We start from the raw sequence: 19476 nt of genomic DNA on the forward strand, positions 1-19476 counted from the left end.
CTTTTCTATGGTTTCATCATTTTTAGAAACTGAGAAGTGTTGACGGTGGGAAATAAATATGTGTAGAACTATGTATACTTAGCATAATCTAATCATTCCATAAATGATACATCAAACTTGAAACCCAAAGTACAAAAGTAGCACCTGCGCTAGACCCCATAGGGAGGTGGTAATGGATAGGAACATTAATAAAAACATTAGGAGTCTTCACAACAAAGATGAACAGATCATATAGGGATGCTGCTTGGATGACATGTCATAACGTAGAGAACCAAGGAAAAGAACAATGAAAAAATGGGTCAGTGCAACTACACAGAGGGTCTCAATACTATAAAAATCTTGGACTTTATTTGGAGTGCATCTGGAAACAGGTTTTTTTAATTGAATATTCCAAAAGAATTAGTCTTAGGGCTGCATCTCAATGGGATTACAAAGCGGAAAATACCTAGGAATCTATTACATTGGCCTTTGGGGATGTTTGAAGAGGAGGAAATTGTTGGGCAATAATGAGAAGGGAACATGGAAACAAATGACAGTTAATACAAAGGCTTGGTTAGTAGGGATTAATACTGGTGAGGCTTTATAGGAAAATGCAGCAAAAATGATGCCAACTTCAAGCATGAGAAGTGGAGAAACTGATTCTATCATTGCAAATAAGAAGTAACAATAGCAAAACAAGGCAGACAATAATATAATACAGATTATAATAACTAATAATTTCGTGCAAGGAAATAACTTACCTGAGTCAAAGATTTTGAAGTAACTGACCCAACAAAATCTACGTTGAAAGGTAAATTCATCAAGCAACCAAGGGAAGGAGAGAAGAGGCAAGAAAACCCGAGCAGAAGGCTAGAATAGTGAAAGCAAGAAGGACCCTCTAGGAAAAGAGGTCTGCTGAGGCAAATGATGCTGCCTGTAAGCCAGCTGCAGTCCAAAAGCAGTTCAGGCTTTTAACCATTCATATGAAAGGATCCAATTTTGTCCATGGTGATTACAAAAGCCACTTTTCAATGTTAAGAGTGGGAAAACTGAGTAAAAAAGAGCAGTTCAAAAGGTTTATCAGAGTGTTCGTGTATATATGATCTGTTATTCAAAAACAATTGATTTTAAAATCCAGAAACTTGTGATCATTAATAAATTAGAATGAAAGAATATCTTTGAGAAAAAACCTAAAGTTAAATAAAACATGTGTGGAAAACCAAGAGTTAAAGAAGGTATATGTGCACACAGGAAGAAAGCCGTCAGATCTTCTCAGAGCATAGAGCGACTAACAGATGTTCTAGAAGATGAAGCGAGAGGCAAAATATATCAAAAGCAATACAGTGATGTGGGACATTTTAAATGGCTTGTTCTACTGATCATTTTTATTTCCCATTTTAGCACTTTGCTTCTATCTTGAATGTGTTTATAGTGTTCACATAATGCTGGAGTTTAGTAGTGTGGAAGTTATACATCCGTTATAATGCATCCCATTGGTTTTACCTATATTAAAGAGGTGATATGTCATATTGTGGTACAATAACTGAAATTTATAAGTAGATATAAAAACATATGTCAGGCCATAGGTGAATTTTATTTCTGTGATTATTGCATTATTATTTAGTGGGAATAAAACACCTTCAGAAGTGTAACATACTAGCTTAGTGATTCATATTTTTATCTACTGAAAATAAATAATATCAGTAGTATTGATAAAATGTGGATATAGCACTCAATAAAACATTGTTTTTAATTTTTAGAGATAACTTTTTTCAAATATTATTATTCAAAATATTATCATTTTATTATTCAAATACTCATTCATATTGTTCAAATATTTCAAAACTTAGGTTTGTTATGAGTTGTCTGTGCAATATCTTTATTTCAGATGGAGATATTTTAATAACATTGACATGTTTTCTTGGCTGTGGTACATCTTTACTGTAACAGATTCATAATTGTAATAAAGAGAAAGCCTGTAATCCAGGTTACTAAAGAATATGCAAATATTCTCTTTGTTTTGCTTTGTTTTATTGCAAAAACAAAGTCATATGTTGGTGTTTTATAAAACATTTATTTGTGAGGATATAAGAAAGATAATCTTTTAAAATCTAAATAACAAATCACTTAAGGAAGTAAAAAGTATAGACTAGCATCTATTTAAACTCTTCAGTACTGAATGCTTGTACACACGACATATAATTTGAATTTTCATTGACTCCTGTGATTAATTTCATTTTTTAAAAAAGTAGAAAAATATTTCAGAGGCATGTTCAAAAAATCCTGGGGGAACTCTCCTAAGGAAGCCTGACTACACAATGATTTTATCATAGCCAATGGTTTGCATTTTCATTTGTGGGCTGGGAATAAGTTGTAAGTGGGCTGGGAATAAGTTGTGAGTATATCTACTGATCACATTTTAAGTTAAACATTTATTTTATTTTTATTAATTCTTTGGGAGTTTGGAATTTCCTATAACATGTTTTGATCATACCCACCCCCCTCCTCCAACTCTTCCCAGATCTGCTCCCCATTTTTCACACACCCAACTTTGTGACTTTTATTTTTAAACCCTTCAAGATCCAATATGTAGTAGACAAATATTCTTGGATATACAATCTTCTCCTGAACCATGGTCAACTTCTCAGGAAGTTCACTCTTAGAGAAAACACTTTACCTCTTCCAGCAGCTGTTTCCATCCATCTGGTGTTATAACTAATGCTTATCTATTGTGACTGCACTAAAATGGTACAGTAAAAGACACCATCCCTTGAGTAAAGAGAAAGACTACAGGATGGGAAAATTCTTAAGCAGATTTGTGTATTTGTGTTTTTAAACATCTTTCTCTACTAAAGTTTGAGTTCTAAGAAGCAGGAACAAGTTCTATTCAAACCACCAAAGAGTAGCCTGTAACAAATCTAATACTATGGCACACTAAAGCACTTGATAAGCAGTTATAAATAGTTACAGGAAGTGAGTGTATACACAATTAAGAATCAATCAAGTGCCTCGTGCTGTCTTATCTATGAGAGAGCTATTTTATCAAGATTAATAAATGTAACTACAAGGTAGAGTCAGCCTTTCCGTGTTGACATAATGATTGCTTATAACCATGAAATCCAAAAATGTTGAATAAATAAATTTAATTTAATAAAATGGTTAGTAGCATAGGCTAAAGTGGACCAGACAGCTCAAAGAATTCATCAGTGAAATTTCCTTTTTCCATATACTGCCTTGAAGTCCACTGTAAGTGTTACATCTTTTGATGACCATCCCAACATGTTGTAATTACTCTCCTTCTTTAGAGATGGATGAATACATCACCTTAAAGATAATGCATGGACACCTTTCTTTGAAGTCATATTTCTCTTCTAATGCCAAGGCATAGATATTTAATCCTTCAAAGACTGACAATTTCATTTTGTGCCATATGATAGGAAAGAAAAAAAACTGAGAAAAATTAAAGAATCTTACTAGAAAAATTCAACCATGAAACATCTCACATAGCTTTAATTTTATTCTTACTTAAATGTAAACCTCACTGTTACACCTCATAAAGCTCTGAGAGAGAGGTAGACAGAGATTCAGCTTATTAGGATATTGTAGAAAAGAAAGCTGGACACTCAGGAAGAGAACCTGACAGATGTTGAGAAAGAGGAACAGCAGAGTTGCTAGATACTTCCTTATAAAGAGGTTAGACAGAGCAGAGTGGAGAGGGGTTCTTACACGTGGGAATGCATAGAAATGAGTCCTCTTTCATGTTAGCTTGTATCCGTAACCTCTGATAATGTCGAGTCTGTTCAATTTGGCTTTATACTATATTTTATTTTAGACTCAGCTCACTATCTTGTTCAAGATGTCCTCAAACTTTTAATCTGCTTGCATCAACATTCTGAGTAGCTAGGATTATAGCCACACACCATTGTCTCTGGTGTAGTCTCCTCTCTTATATATTCTTATATCTCCCAAACTTCATGTGGACTAGCCCTAAACAGTTTAGTTTATATTGTCTAGTATCATACTATTAGACTGAAAACCCGATGATGGCAGAATCATGTTTTTTTGTCCCATCATTTCTGTCTCAACATTTAGCCAGTGAGGGTAAGAAGAGGGACTGTGTTGGAGAAGGTGTGGAGCACATAATGTGGAAAGCATTCTAGACTTCATTTTTATAGCAAAAGTAATGATAGTATATATCAGTGAAGAGAGGCTGATAGTGGAAACAAAGCTGAATATGAGAAGTGAGAAGGAATCTGGAGTAGAGGAAAGCCTGTTGCCAGTGTGGAGTCTTCCCAGCACTTGACTGTTTTGAATTCGGCTGTTATAGACCTTGTTTGCAAAGAATGTCACAGTGTCCAGCAAGTTGTTACAGGATCCTGTCCCTGGGAAAAGAATCATTAATACCAAATTGATACTTTGTGTATCACATCTTAAGAAGTAATTTCTTAGACAGCATATTGAGGTATTACACTTTTCAATGTGGTATGAAAGGTTACTGTAGAATAAAAGTTCATTCTTCTCTGTTCTTTTACAAATTCTGGTATCACATCTAGTGTTTTCAAGCCATGATACAGATACTCCATCCATTTTAGAAGATCCACAGTGAGAAAGTTGGCTGTAATGAATTAAAATTTTCAGGGCTTCAGAATATGGCTTCAGGGTTTCTGGTGATGGACTGTAGGTTCTCTAAGATTAAAATACATTTTTTGACACATGCGCATGAGACAGGTGAAATATATAAGAATTGCACTTTGTAGTCAGTATGCTGCTTTTCCTGGTCCAGCAAAACATAAGGCTCTCGGGAATAGATGTATAAGTAATGGAGAGGGACACACTAACTTGAACATTACTTCAATTCTTTTCCCTTCTTCTGGGTCATTTGTCATAAAGGTAAATAAATCACACATAATTTCACTTTTTATTAATCTTAAAAAAACTACTTTTTTTTTATGTGTGTGTGTGTATGTCAGTGTGATTGTATACCACATGTGCGTAGACAACCATGGAAACCAGAAGATGTCATATGGAGATATATGTGGTTGTGAACTGCTTGAAGTGGTTGTCAGAAACCAAATTCTTGTCCTCAGCAAGATCATGAGCTGCACTTAACTGTTAAGTCATTTCTCCAGATACACTTTCCCTTAATTTTAAATAAGTTAAAAATTTCACAGAGAAATTATTTTTACTATGTAAAGTTAGTTTCTTGTGCTTGAAGAAAATATTATGGAATTGAAGAGTGAGGTGATTTTATTTTAGTTCACAATGTTAAGAAACTATTTCTTAGTAACTAACAACTAGGTTGGATTTTAAAGATGTTTTATTATTTTATATCTACACACAAGATCAACTAGCCTATAGCATAAGTTGGTTCTACATTCTATATTACTATAATGTTGTATTCATTGAGCAAGCTAATATAAAGGCAGTATTTATACCTATTATATGTATATATAACATAACACTCTCAAAATTATCTTGTAAAATTGGATAACACAAGGATAAAGATAATTACAAAAGATTCTGGGTCATGACACTTTAAACATAAAGGGTTTTGGTCACATTTCTTTATAAATGAAAAATATTTTACTAAAATCATAAGAAAATCAGAGGAAACATTAGAGATATGAGAACAGAGATGGGTGTAATAACAAAATAAACAAACAAACAAAAATAAAACCCAGGAACTCCAGGAGATTCCCTTAAAAATCCCCAAAAGTCTGTGAGTAGACCTATAAAAAAGATGTGTATGAACAAGTGTCTTTTCTTATACTTGATCAGTATGAATGCTCACCACTCTGCGTCAGATGTTAAGTCTGAAAGAACACACTGACTACCTTCAGGCAGCTTACAATGCAGAATGTTGAACCTTTATGCAGAGTCATTGAAAGCCTCATGAGAATCATAAACTCCCTTCTCTGAACAAGGGGAGCAGAGCACCTGATCCACCTGGGAGAATCACATCCTTTTCAGGTACATGGATGTGCTTTTCTGTAGGGAAAACTGGAAGTTTTCTTCTACAAAGGAAACATCATGTAACAACCCTGGGAATGTGAGAGAGCTCTGTGTTTTTACTGAAACTGAAAGTTTGTGATTGCCAATAGGCACAGCCAAAGCTAAAGCTTGAGGGTTAGCGGGACTGTAATTGTACTGCATGGGAGAATGGTTTAGGCAAGGGAGTGGCAGGAATAGAGTAGCTTGTTGTAAAAATCACCCTAATGTTCGGGAAGAAAGGAGCTGAAACACGTCTTTGCAACACACCCTACAAAAGAGGATAAAGACGATCCTGGAAGTAGGTACTGATGAGAAGTTATCCCAATGTGTCACTCTAGCACTAATATGATTGATTCCCTTAACCAGTTAACATCATAAAAACAAAATGCAGGACTCAAAATTGTAAAATCTGACATAAAAATGAGAATACATGGGACCCAAAGTATTTATTCATTCTCAGAAGGATCAAAGCTGCTACTTTAAAAATCAATTACCTCATGGATTTGTGGTTAATCCGTTTCAGAGATGCATTTTAAGAAGTTAGACAGTTATTTACAAATGAAAATTAGCCAATTTGAGACAAAACACAAGGCTTTATTCATGGTAAGTATCCAAATGGCTTGTTATTATTTTAAAACAAAACAACAGACTCTTTCTTTATTTCCTTTTATTGATAAAGATATAGATGATAGATGATCCATAGGTAGATAGATAGATAGGTAGATAGATGGATAGATAGATAGATTGATAGATAGATACACAGACAGACAAACAGATGATAGAGATATACATATAGATGAAAACTTAATTTTATGGACTTTTTGAATCTCACTCTTTCTCCATAAATACATTATTTTGCTAAGTGTGTCTGAGTCCATTTTCCTCTTAATTCATTTGACTATACACTAAGTGAATTTTTGCCTTCGGATGTAGTCAGAAGATTTCCTGTGTCCCTCATGGTCCACAGCTACTCAGATCCAAGGAAACAAACAGAGGCTTATATTAATTAAAACTGCTTAGCCTTTAGCTCAGGCTTTCACTGACTAACTTTTACATTTAATTTAACCCATAATTCTTATCTATATTTAGCCTTTGGCTTGGTAACTTTTCTCAGTTCTGCCTTGACATCTTGCTTCCTTTGTGTCTGGCTGGAAACTCCTGACTCTGTTCTTCCTCTTCCCAGCATTCCTTTAGTCTGCTTATCCCACCTATACTTCCTCCCTGGCTACTGGTTAACCAGTGTTTTATTAAACCAATGTACAAAAGTATCCCACAGCATTTCCCCTTTTCTGTCTAATCAAAAAGGAAGGTTTTAGCTTTGGCATAGGAAAATTACATGTAATAGTACAGTTATCAAGCAAGAATTGCAGTTATAATATCTAGTCTATTTGTATTTGGCAAAATTAAAGAAAATATTCTATCTATCCTATATTTGTGAGTCTAAGGTTTCATATCTAACTTGTCTTTTATCATAGCCAAGGAAAATTATAACTATCTAGTCTTCAACTACATCAAAGACCCCAGAAGGATATAATATTACCTAAGTAAACAGGAAGTTCATTGTAAGCAACTTCCAAAAATCTAGAATGACAGAGACAGCTGGCTACCTGAACAGTCATCCAAAGTTCCTCTGCAACATTGGGGCATCCTTCTTCAGCCTATAGGCCTAGAGTCTCTCAGTTGCTTCTCTATGTGTCCTTTAGAATATCTGGCAGTTTCTTCTGTGAAACAGGAACCTGAAGGACCATCTCACCTTGTTTTGTCAAATTCAGTGGTCATTTTCCTATGGGTCCTGTATGTCCAGTTTATGCAACACATTATCAGCAGTCCAGGCAAGAGCAGTTTCTTGCCCAAATGGTTATTTTAGTCAAGAAGAAGATAAACTCCATAAAGAGTGTCTTTGATGCCCATCTTTCTCTTTGAAGCAAATCAGTGCTGCCAGGAACAGACATGTCTCACTGTTCAGAAAAGTCTAAGTTTTTAAAACATTTTAAATGCCATATTCTGTAGGTCTTTGAGGTGTTTTAAGACTACCTACCTAACTGAATTATATCTATGTATTCCTAGAAAACTTAACTAGCATAACTATAAGTTTGACTATTATAGAAGACTAATTATTAATCTGTATTTCCTAATTATCCATTACAATTTCAAATGAGTTATACAAACAAAATACTTTAAACAAGAGTAGAAATATACATACAAGTATAACAAAATTAACTTTAAATTTGTATCAATAAACTAAAACCCATAGCAATGTAAAACATTTTGAACAAGTTGTTACTCTTTATCGTATCATATCTATATCCTATATATCTATATCATATCCCCATTTCTTCTTAAATGCAAACAGTTCAACATTCATTCAGGAGATGTGTGCATATAGACACATATACACATGTTCATGTTCACACATATTTTTGTATTACTTTAGAGTAAGAAACCAAATGGAGAGCTTGTTTCCCTAATATGGAAACAGGAGTTGAGTGTGTGTCTTGGGGATGTTTACTAAAATGGCATCAAATGAGGTTAAAGAAATGGATAATTCTCAAGAACAACTCATCTCAAGACAGAAATGGCTGATAATCAAAGAGAATGGATACAGCACTCAGACAAATGTGTTAGCTATGTGCAAAATTCAAGCACCTAGAGGTCAATAATAACTCAGCTACGGAGACATTTATTAAACAGAGGAAGTTCCAATGACAGTGTTTATGAGAAAAAAATAATATTTTAGTTTAAAGCATGCTTCATTGATTTTAGTAGGTACATATGAAGGAAACCAATAGCATAAACCCATTGTTAAAAGTTGAAAGTTACTTTCTGTAAGTATAAAGTACTGAATTTAAAATTACCATGTAATGGGTGACAGACTCCCCAGTCTAAAGAAACCTTGTTTCTGCCCTCAGATACTGGTGTTTACTGTGCCCAGACTACCTTGGCTGCACTACTTGATTGAACTTTCCAAAGATAGAGTCATTGCGCATTCCCTCCCCTCGCCCATTAAACCCGTGTTCCATTCTCTGGCAGCTGTTTTTGTCATTTATGTTAAAAGCAGATGGAGAAAATGCAAAACCATGTCAGTTTTATGGCCATGTATAATCAGCATCTGGGCTATATGTTACAGGCACTGTCAATTGAAATAAATATCTTACTTAGTATCATAAAAATCTTTTGTAGTTTCTAAGAGAGTAAAGAAAAAGCTAAACATTACTAGATCTGATTATAGATCTTATCACCAGCTTTTTTTGGTTTTGATGTGAATTGTATACGTGTGTTCATTATAGTTATGAAATTATCAGAAAAAGCACTGTATTACTAATTGATTTTTAAACATTATTTACCGCCATATATTAATTTCACACTAGAGATCCTTTCAGGTGACAGATTTATTGTTTTAAATAATGTGTGTTGATGACCAGGATTTGTAGACATTTTATTGTATCATATATATGTGTATATATCATATCTTTATTCATTTACCTTTGTAAAAGGAAATGCTATATATTTTATTTATACTGCACTTCTTACCAAGTAACTGTTATTCATCATTTTGCAAAACTGAAGTTAAATCTCACAGAACAATGATGGCTTCTGTAAAGCCCATAAAGCTAATGATAGTAGATTCAGATATAATCCAACTCTGTGTCAGTGCAAAGTTCATGCTTTTGTCAACAAAGAATGCATATTTTAAAAGTCTTGAATCTATGCATATCAAACCATATAATGACCAATTATAAAGGCCTTTTTAATATTGAGCCTGTGGATGACATTCGCATTGTTTTAAAGAATAATTCGACTTGGATAAGAATTGAGAGAGATGGATAAGAAGTGAATGTTAAACTAATTTGTCTGATATCTCATGAATAGTTTGGCAGTTTCTTAAATATTCTATCATGGTGGTTTTTTGTAAAATGTATGTATCTAACATTCATCTCATCATAATCACCACAGAGTATTTAATGTCACAGAGCAGCAACTCAGCAAGTGACACAGTGGTACTTCTCTGTGTTCACAGCTAAACCTATACACAGTTCCCATGCTCTATGCTCTCCAGTTTCCAGGTCTTCCTGGTTTTTAATCGTTGAAATAAAGCCTGAAGTTCCTCTGATCAGTTGCTATTAGGAAGCATGAAAGTGCTGAGATTCATGGCATAAATAGAAACAAAAACACAGGGCTAGGTCAGATGAGGGAAGAAAGGTTGTTATTGGTTAAATCTCCTTGTGAGCATTTGGGACTAGTCCCCACGCAATACAATTAAATATTTCATCTCACTGATCAGATAACTAAAATATCCTTTTAATTTTAAGGAAGTGATAATAGCCATCTCTTTCATTACACATATTATGTAGAATGATGTAGTGTAGTGTCTAAATATATAAAATAAAAAGTTACACGTGGCTGTAAGTCTATCTGTATATAATATAATTATAAAATGGTGTGGTTTCAGTCACATAGACCCTGGGGGTTAAATTGGTTCTGGCAAGTTTTCATGAAATGAATTGTCCTTGCAGTAGGCAGTGTGTAGAATTTCTACCTGATTCACTTTGTTAAATCTGTTTTTGTTTTCTAAAAATGACATAGCATATTCTCTGAAGGACTGACATTTGGAAAGCTCTTAATTATGGTATGTTTTAACCTAATCTTGCAACTATGTCTTTACACTATCTGTTTCCATAATCTTGAAATGTTTTTAATTAGATTCTTCATAGACCAATGGACTCAAATGTGCACTCTTTGAAATTCAGCAGATTCTATGCTAATAAGCAGAGATCAGAAACCAACAGAGTTAAGAAATGTAAATATAGTCTGCCTTTTTCTTAACCTGAAAATGCTGACATTTTTCTTTGTCATTTATATCATCTGGTCAAAGGCTTTTTTCTCTTTTTTCTTATGGGGACACCATTAGAGGTGAATGTTGTTTAGTTTATCAAATTTATTCTAAAGTTCTTTTAAAGTAAAAAGGAGCATTTTACTCAACAAAGCTAATAGTTTAAGGGAAGTACATTGTTAGTCCATTAAGTATGACTGAAATGAAAATGAAGTGTTTTGAAGTTTACCTTGTGTCTGTCACTGGTAGCATGTCTTCTCATGTGAGATTCATTCTTTTAGATGGAGGAATAAAATCATGTTGATCCTTAATGGACTTTTGAGACAGTGTGATAAAAAGCAACAACAACAACAACAAACCAAATAGATGCTAAGTGTAAATAGTAGTACAAGCTTTTTAAAATACCCTTTTTAGATAGCTACGGTGAAAGCAAACAAATATGAAAAGCCATCAGGTCCCTCGAGCGTGCCATTGTTCAGTGTTTTCTGTGATGTAAGTTTGAAGTGAAGCAGTTTTCAATGTGGAATTTGTATCGTGGTACATCACAATAAAAAAAAAAAAACACAGATAACATCACTATTTACATTTGAGGCATTGCATTTCCATGTAAAACCTAATATAGTTTTGTCCTGTATTCACTTTGTTTTATAACTTTTATAACATTGATAGTCCATTTATAAAAAATTATATTATCATTCATAATTGTGTTGTGATTGATTTAAACAGGAGTATTTTCAGTGAAATGAAATATAGATAAAATATAACTTGCCTTAACAACAGGTATTTCTGGGCAAGAGAGATGACCCAGCAGTTAAGAGTACTTGCTGGACAATCACGAATACCTGAGATCAAATCGGAGAACACATGTAGCAAGCAAGGTGTCCTGCAAATGCCCATAACTCCATCTCCGAGGGATCCAGCACTCTCTTATGGCCCCATGTGCACAAGCATGAACATCTACATAGACCCATGTGCATATATTTATGCAGACTTTTAAGGGAAATAATAATTTTGAAAACAAGTGTTAAAACACACTTAATTGTCACTGAAATAATTAGCAATTGTTTAGGTATTATAGGTACTAAAACTTTAAAGCCACAGATGAATATTAAGCTTTCCATGACATACCTTAAGTTCTATTAAAAAATAGAATTAGTTTGGATAAATTTATTGGTTCAGAATACTTTTCATCACTATACAACCCCAAATAGCACAATTTGTATATAAAGAATGAGTCACTGAATGATGTTTATTGATTCCTTTATATTACTTTATATTATTTTGAATAGTCTCACATGGTATTATGAGAAGTTACATGAACAAATTTTTCATTCTAAAATCTCAAAAACATTCTTACTTTTCATCATTATATTATTATGATCCAGTGATTAACTGATATGTAAAGTTTCCTTGGCATAGACTGATAATTTGAAATTTCTTATAATTTAACTGTAAGAATGGATCAAAGTTGAAATGAATGTGATCTTTAAAGCATCATTGCCAAAGGCACTGAACACTACTGCAGTAAAAATAACTTAGTTTTGGCTGTATTTAGAGCCTGTGAAAAAATATGTTTTCTTAAGACCCAGACAAATAATTCAAATGCTAAACATTGTGTGTGTGTGTGTGTGTGTGTGTGTGTGTGTGTGTGTGTGTGTGTGTGTAAGCTAGCAAGCACTTCACATCATATGCCATTGTCAGTCACTCACCACTTATTTAATATTTACTCTATTTTTATTTATGTGTATATGTAGCAGGTATGTGCAGGTGTTAATGCATGTGCCCACAGAATCCACAAGGAGGCATCAGATCCCTGGAGATTGAGTGATAAACATTTGTGAGCCCTCTGACATGGGTACTGGGAAGCCAACACAGGTCCTCTTCAAAAGCAGTATACAAACTGTATCACTGAGGAATCTTCCCAGCCCCTGGCCCACTCCTTATTTTCTGAGACATAATTAATCAATCTGGAATTCAAGGTTCAACTAAAATACCTGGTCAATAAGAACTTGGGGTGTCCCAGCGATCTCTCCTGCTCCAGCCTTGGGGTGGAATACATATGCCACCACTGTTTACATAGCTGCTAGAGATAAAACTCAGATTCTCATGTTTGCACAGTGGAGAACTTTCTCCCCTGCTCTCACATTCATATTTATTAATATAGATGGTTTCCTGTCTTCTGAGATAAATCTGCCATGAAGCCAACAGCCTAATAAAGAGAAAATATGCAAACATAAAAATGTATATGCATTTATATGTATTGTCCATATACCTATATACATATGTGTATATATGAAAACATGCATGCACATGTATATATGCATATGAACACATGTACATATATATTTTATGAGTACACATGTGTATATATTTTTAAATATAGACAGCAAAATATTATTTATTCCAAGTAGTTTAATATAAGAATTTAATATAGAAGAATTTCCTGAGACTTGTAGGGAGGTAATACAGAGAGGAAATTTTCTGCTTACCTCCAAGTCTACAAAAGCCAAAGAAGTTAAAAATGATAAAAAGGAGGTACATCTTGAAGTTGAAATTATGATGTCAGTGGGGTGGCTTCTAGGGCTATTCCCCAAATAGAGGACAACTACGCTCTGGATTTTCCCTTCTGGAAGCCTCAATCTTTCACCAGCAACTCTCAATATCTAAACCCTACCCTAGTGGTTCACGGAAGTGAGATCTCAAGGATCCAGAGCAGAACTGAAAATAAAGGCTGTGAAATGACTCCTGGGTCCTGATATGGGAAAGAACAAGGTTGAGAGAATGTTATTGTTGTGAACAAAAATATTTACTAAGTGACTTGTTGAAACCTCCCTCTTTGTGTGTTTAGTGGCTGGCTGTATATCTCTTAGTTTTCTCCAATAGCAGGATCTTAGAGTAGATCATGTCTGAGAGTTGACTTTACCCTGATTTTTATCATATCATAAAAATATTCCTGTGGTTGACTACACTTTTCTGATATGATTTTTACTATAGTGGTCACATATCAAGTTAGTAGATAGACACTGTTTACTGAAGATTTCTCCATAACTTATAGATTTAGAATTTAAGACTATGCCTCATAAATGGCTTCAAAACTTTGTGAATTGTACCAGTTTCTTCAACTGATAGTGTGTTTTCTTTAGAAGTTAAAGGATCTATAAAATTCAATATAGAATGATAATTTCATTTTTGAACCTACAATTATCATTAAAATATATTGTACATCTAAATCCAGGTCTTCTGTATATTTAATTTACTTATAGTTTATTAAAATATACACCGAATTTGTTTCTACAAATGCTTCCTACTCTGTGTATGGTTCCAGCAGAATCCATGACCATGCAGTGACGGGTTAGTACTTTCGTTTCATAACTGTGCTACTTTATTCCAATCTTGCTTCACATTTAAAGGGCAGCACATTTAATTTTAGTACTGATTTTTAGAGGAAAAGAATAAAAGTTCCCTCATGGAAAAAACCTAACTACCCTACTTGATGTGAAACTTATGTCTGAATTAAATGTGTCTAGATTTTTACTTTTCCTTCTAAACATTAATTTTTATTATTTTCATTGCAGACGTTTGGAACAGAACTCCATCAGGGTCATCCCTCCTGGAGCTTTCTCACCATATAAAAAGCTCAGAAGAATGTGAGTTAACAGTATTGTGCAAGATATGTCATTTTTAAAATTATGTAGGTCAAGACTATGCAGGAAAAACCAAGCATGAATATTGAAGAGATTGACAGCTTAATGACAGTCTGATTGCCCATTGTATAATAGCACTTTAATCTGAGTTAGTGAAACCTCATCATTTTTCATGCTCTCTGTAATTCAGTGTATTGATTCCCACAAAAATGGTCATGACATCTTTGGTATGCTATTGTCTAATTAAGACATGCTGTCCTTACTAATAAGTTAAGCAAATGGATAGTAGTTGTTTTTACAGTGTGTGATTCATCTTTAAATATTAGGATTATCTGATGTTTTGTGTTGAAAGTTGTACATGTTTTCCTTGTCTCCTGTACCCAACATCCCTAGCATCCTATTTTGTTTAACCTAAACCTTGTTTCTGATTGTAGTGACCTCAGCAATAATCAGATCTCTGAGCTTGCCCCAGATGCCTTCCAAGGACTGCGTTCTCTGAATTCACTGTGAGTAGACACATTTTTTTTTTCTGAAGGAAATCAACATTTTCTCCACAACCAAGAGTTTTTAAATTTTCAGATTAAGGGGGAAAAACACCTCCTGTCTTTCTATGATGGGATATGAATCCTTAACTACAGTTATTATTAGTAAATCTCATCATCTTCCAGAGGCCTGATGTCTATCACTAGCAACAGCCAGTTTTTAGGGTAGATTGTGTGTGTGTGTGTGTGTGTGTGTGTGTGTGTGTGTGTGTGTGTGTGTTTTAATTTTGTTATCAAAAGAAAGAGAGCTGCCCCATGGGAGATTGGTTTTTTTTTCCAGATGTAATAAGGGGACGAGTTATTTTGAAGTGCTCTAACAACTCTAGGTTTGTCGTCTCTTAGTCTATAGTATGATGTGTCTGAGCACAGTGTTGGTCCTTTTAGGATGATGAAAGTCAAGCATAGAGAATAAGTGAGCATAGATGTACAGCCATCATTTCATCCTTCCTTCATCACAGGAGGATTTTCCCCAGGAAGAGCCTCATACTAAGCATTAGTTATGAAGGTCAAGGGGACTTTCGAGAAGATAGCTAATGCAAGTTTGAGTCAGTCTAAAATAAGTTACTAAAGGATACCATTCTTTTTACTTATGAAAACATTTCAAATTATATCAAGTGAAATCAGCTTTAATTATTTTATAATTTGAGTGTAGGGTCTGGCTAACTTACTTAATAATGGTTTCCATGGGTGTAAATTATGGCCAGCTTCTTGAGTTTCTGGAATCAATCCCTCCTTCCTCCTATGCTACAGTATCTTTCCATAAGTTGAACAAAATCTGTTTACACAAGTTTCTTTTATATACCTCACTTTTTAAGATCTTTCTGGAAACATCAAGTATATGTTTTTATTAATTTGATTAATACATCTACTGAAGGTGTGAAATATTTTAAACAATATGATGTCAAATACCTCTACAGAATTTCCATTAAAGAACTAAAACATTTTAAAATTGGTATTTAATTACCAAAATATTATCATGTTTTTGAGAAGACTGGGCATGATTTGTATAAAAATTTGAGGGCCATTCTTAGTATTTACAAAATCTTTAAATATTATTAACATTAACACTTATTGTGTATTAGTATAACATTGTGTATTATACTCCTGCATATTAATACAATATAAAATGTATTGATAGAACTATAGCTTTTAAAAATCGTACACTAATTGAATGATATTTTATCCTTGGGGAAAAAATACTGAAATTTTATATTTATGTTTATATAGAGAAACAGCTTTAGGTGTATTTCCACTTCCAATTTGTTTAGGACAAGATCAACTTTTCTTTGCCAGTGGACACTTCAGGCTAGCTGGCCTGTGAGCTTCTGCACATTCCTGTCTCCTGGCTCTCATGTCACAGAAGCACTGGGTTATGCATAGAGCACGGCAGGGGCTTTTACCCATAGTTATCTTTCTGCCTATCTGCAATTTCATTGCTTTCTTTTATCTTTATCACTTTATTGTTTTGTTCTGACTCAGAAACACCCCTTCATATTTATAAAGTAAGTGCTAAGCAGAGAAACACAGGACCAAGCTTTAATATTAGATATTAAATCTTTAATCTTGTGATGTTTTGTGTTCAGTCTTAGCTCCACCCCTTCCTAGCAAATGGCTGAGCAAGTTACTGATTTACATGTGCCTCAGTTATCCTGTCTCTGAAACGGGGAGCAGAGTCTCCCCTTGCTGGCTTTACAGAAGCCAAGACCAAAGTGCTAGAGGGAATAGGTATGGCCATGGCAAATTCTTCACCTACCGAATATCAGTTTGGATGTTTCTGGATTTTAAGTATTCCAGAGAATGTCCATGCCCTAAATCCTTAGCATATGAGCACCTTAATTTCATCATTTTAAATTCATACATTGAAAGCTATCAAAATTCACTGACAGGGCTGGAGGATGGCTAGGTGTTCAACAGCTTGTACTATTCTTGTAGAAGACCCAAGTTTTATCTCCCAGTACACATGCCAAGTGTAGACACCAGCACTCACATGCACATACTCCCATAATTTCATGTATATAATAAAATAAAATATATTTTTTATTTCACTTACTGTAGTTTTGTGTCTTTATCACCTCGTTCCCAAGTTCTGTAGAGGCTACAGTACAATGCTCAACTGCTGATTTTGAGTTTCCTGTAGTCTTTTCTTGGACTACAGTTGACTCTACTGCCTGGTATTGGATATTTCACTACCAGGCTTTCCATGCAATGAAAACCTATCCTTTTCATTTAATCCCTTGTTTTCTCATTGCTCTGATTTCTTAAAATTGTTCACTGTTATATTTCTTAAAGTGTACATCATTGTTTTTAATTTGTAGGTTTAGCTCTTTGAGCATGTCCTTTAATGATGCAGTTGGTCCATAGTAAATCTTTCGCAATAGACTGTATATTTTCCTGCATTCTACATGTTTTGCTACTGTAAGAACTTTATTTTTCGCCAGCTTTCAGCAAGGCAGATTTCACACTGACCAACAGCTGTTGCTGTTGTTCATTGTCCCTCAGTCCAAACCCATAGGTTTAAAGTAGATTTGCGTTCTTAGCTTTGCTGGTAGTGGTACAAACAGGAATCTCCTTATGGTGCCTGTGTTGTTACAAAGAACCAAAAAAGTCCCCCATCTAAATAATTGTGCCTCTGTGAAGCACACTGTATATAAGAAGAAGAAAACTAGAGACACTACTCATAGTATTACTAGTCATATTTGGATTTGATCCAATTTCCTTTTCAGAGGAGACATTTATGTCTTCCAGTTTTTTTATTTTAATTATTTTTAATTACTTCTCTTAATTATTTAAAAAGTATAGCTGCTAGGAGAACAAGAGTCCATTTGCTTTAAGTGTGCAGCCCCTGGTGGTTTTACCTGGCTCCAGTGGAGGTCACACACCCAAAACTACACAGACAACATCAACTAAACTAGATGAGTTTAAAGTTTTTAAAACAAAAAAGAGGACACACAGGAGAAAAGGGAGAGTGGGTCTGGGAAGAGCTGTCGGGGTTGGGGGCGGGCAACGAATTTGACCAAACTGCATTGCACAAAATTCTCAAGTAACTAATGAAACATTGGAAAAAAAAAAAAAAGCTCAAATTCTCATTGACCTCCTCACACTTTATATTCTTTATGACTTGTCTTTCCTCATTTTTATATATTTTATCTTATTTTCTTGACACTGATTTGGCTTTGGATAAGGTTGACTCCTTTCTCTGCCCCTACCATTTTCATACCATTGTCATGTGAGGAAGGTGATTTTCTCTGTAATTCAGGCTCTGTATAGGTAGACACAGCAGGATCCCTGGTGCTGACCTAAGAGCCCTTTTACTCTATGGGTGAGGGCATGGTTCAGTGAGCCCCTAGGACTCAAAATCTAAGGGGTGGAAGTGATTGAGGACACTTGATCTTGGCCTCTGGGCCGAAACTCACATACCCGCATGTACACACACACACACACACACACACACACACACACACACACACACACACACACACCACAACACACTCCACCCTGCCCTCATATGGCTGCACATTGGTAAAGAAATCTCACTCATAGGGTATTTAGTATTTGTTGATTGGTATTGTTTGCAGTTGATAGACCATATACGAAGAACATCTCTCCAGTGTATTTCCTGTGTCCCTGCATGATTTCTTCCTTGCACTGCTATTTTCCCATTCTGTCTGATACTAACAATATTGATTTAGTAATTTTGTAACATGATCCTTTGACAACCCAAATGATATTTTGAAAAGAAAATGGTTCCATGATAAATTTATGACATTTCTCCTACTCAAACCACTGTAGACGCTTCTCCCAAGTGAACAGCTTGTTAAATGATTCACCCTTTGATTTTTTTTAAAGTGGAACTCTCATGATTTATGAATATCTTTGTTAATGTTTAAATATCAGTGGATTAAAAGATACGAAATTTTGTTTTCAAAATTATACTTTGAAATATTCCTTGGACATAAGAGCCATCCGTCTAGGCCACATCCGTTGTATGTTGGCAAGTGACGGACATTTACAACTTACTTGTTGAATTTAATTGAAGTGGGTACCATGCTTACAGCCTAGCACACTTGCTGACACATGCAAGGGTACAGTGGCTGTTGTTGGATGTTTAGTTAAATGTTGTGAGCTGATGTCATAGTAATCTGCCCAGTTGTATCTCCTCCTGCTTTCTTTTATTCTTGACCTCAAAGCATACATGTGCCTTTCATCGTTCCTTGATCCTCACTTCACCCTCTCTCTCTGACAATACAGCATTTTTCCTTCTGTTCTTTGATTTTTTAAAAAATTAAATCACTTCTTCTCTCATTGATTGGTTTGATTCTCTAAAGAAAAGCTCTATCTGTTTTCTATGTAAGTGACTTTTTATGTGCTCTTTAAAGCTGTAACACTGGCATCTGAACAAATGGACTGTCTCCCTATACTATGTAGCACCCCGTTTTATTTATTCCTTGGAGTGTTTTCTTCCTACTTTGGAATACATCCCAACTCTCTC

At 34.6% G+C, this 19476-nt stretch overlaps 1 protein-coding gene across 5 annotated transcripts in view; it reads left to right on the forward strand.

Moving 5' to 3' along the window:
• Positions 1-19476, forward strand: part of Slit2 (slit guidance ligand 2) — a 346124-nt gene that overhangs the window by 233465 nt on the left and 93183 nt on the right. For all 5 annotated transcript variants that reach the window (XM_052734901.1, XM_052734905.1, XM_052734903.1 and 2 more), the window contains 2 exons: positions 14377-14448; positions 14880-14951. In XM_052734901.1, coding sequence (XP_052590861.1) covers positions 14377-14448; positions 14880-14951 — 144 coding nt within the window. The remainder of the gene's footprint in view (positions 1-14376; positions 14449-14879; positions 14952-19476) is intronic.

Source organism: Peromyscus californicus, unplaced genomic scaffold (assembly GCF_007827085.1).
Source record: "Peromyscus californicus insignis strain IS unplaced genomic scaffold, ASM782708v3 Scaffold_13__1_contigs__length_99412109, whole genome shotgun sequence".
NCBI lineage: Eukaryota > Metazoa > Chordata > Mammalia > Rodentia > Cricetidae > Peromyscus > Peromyscus californicus.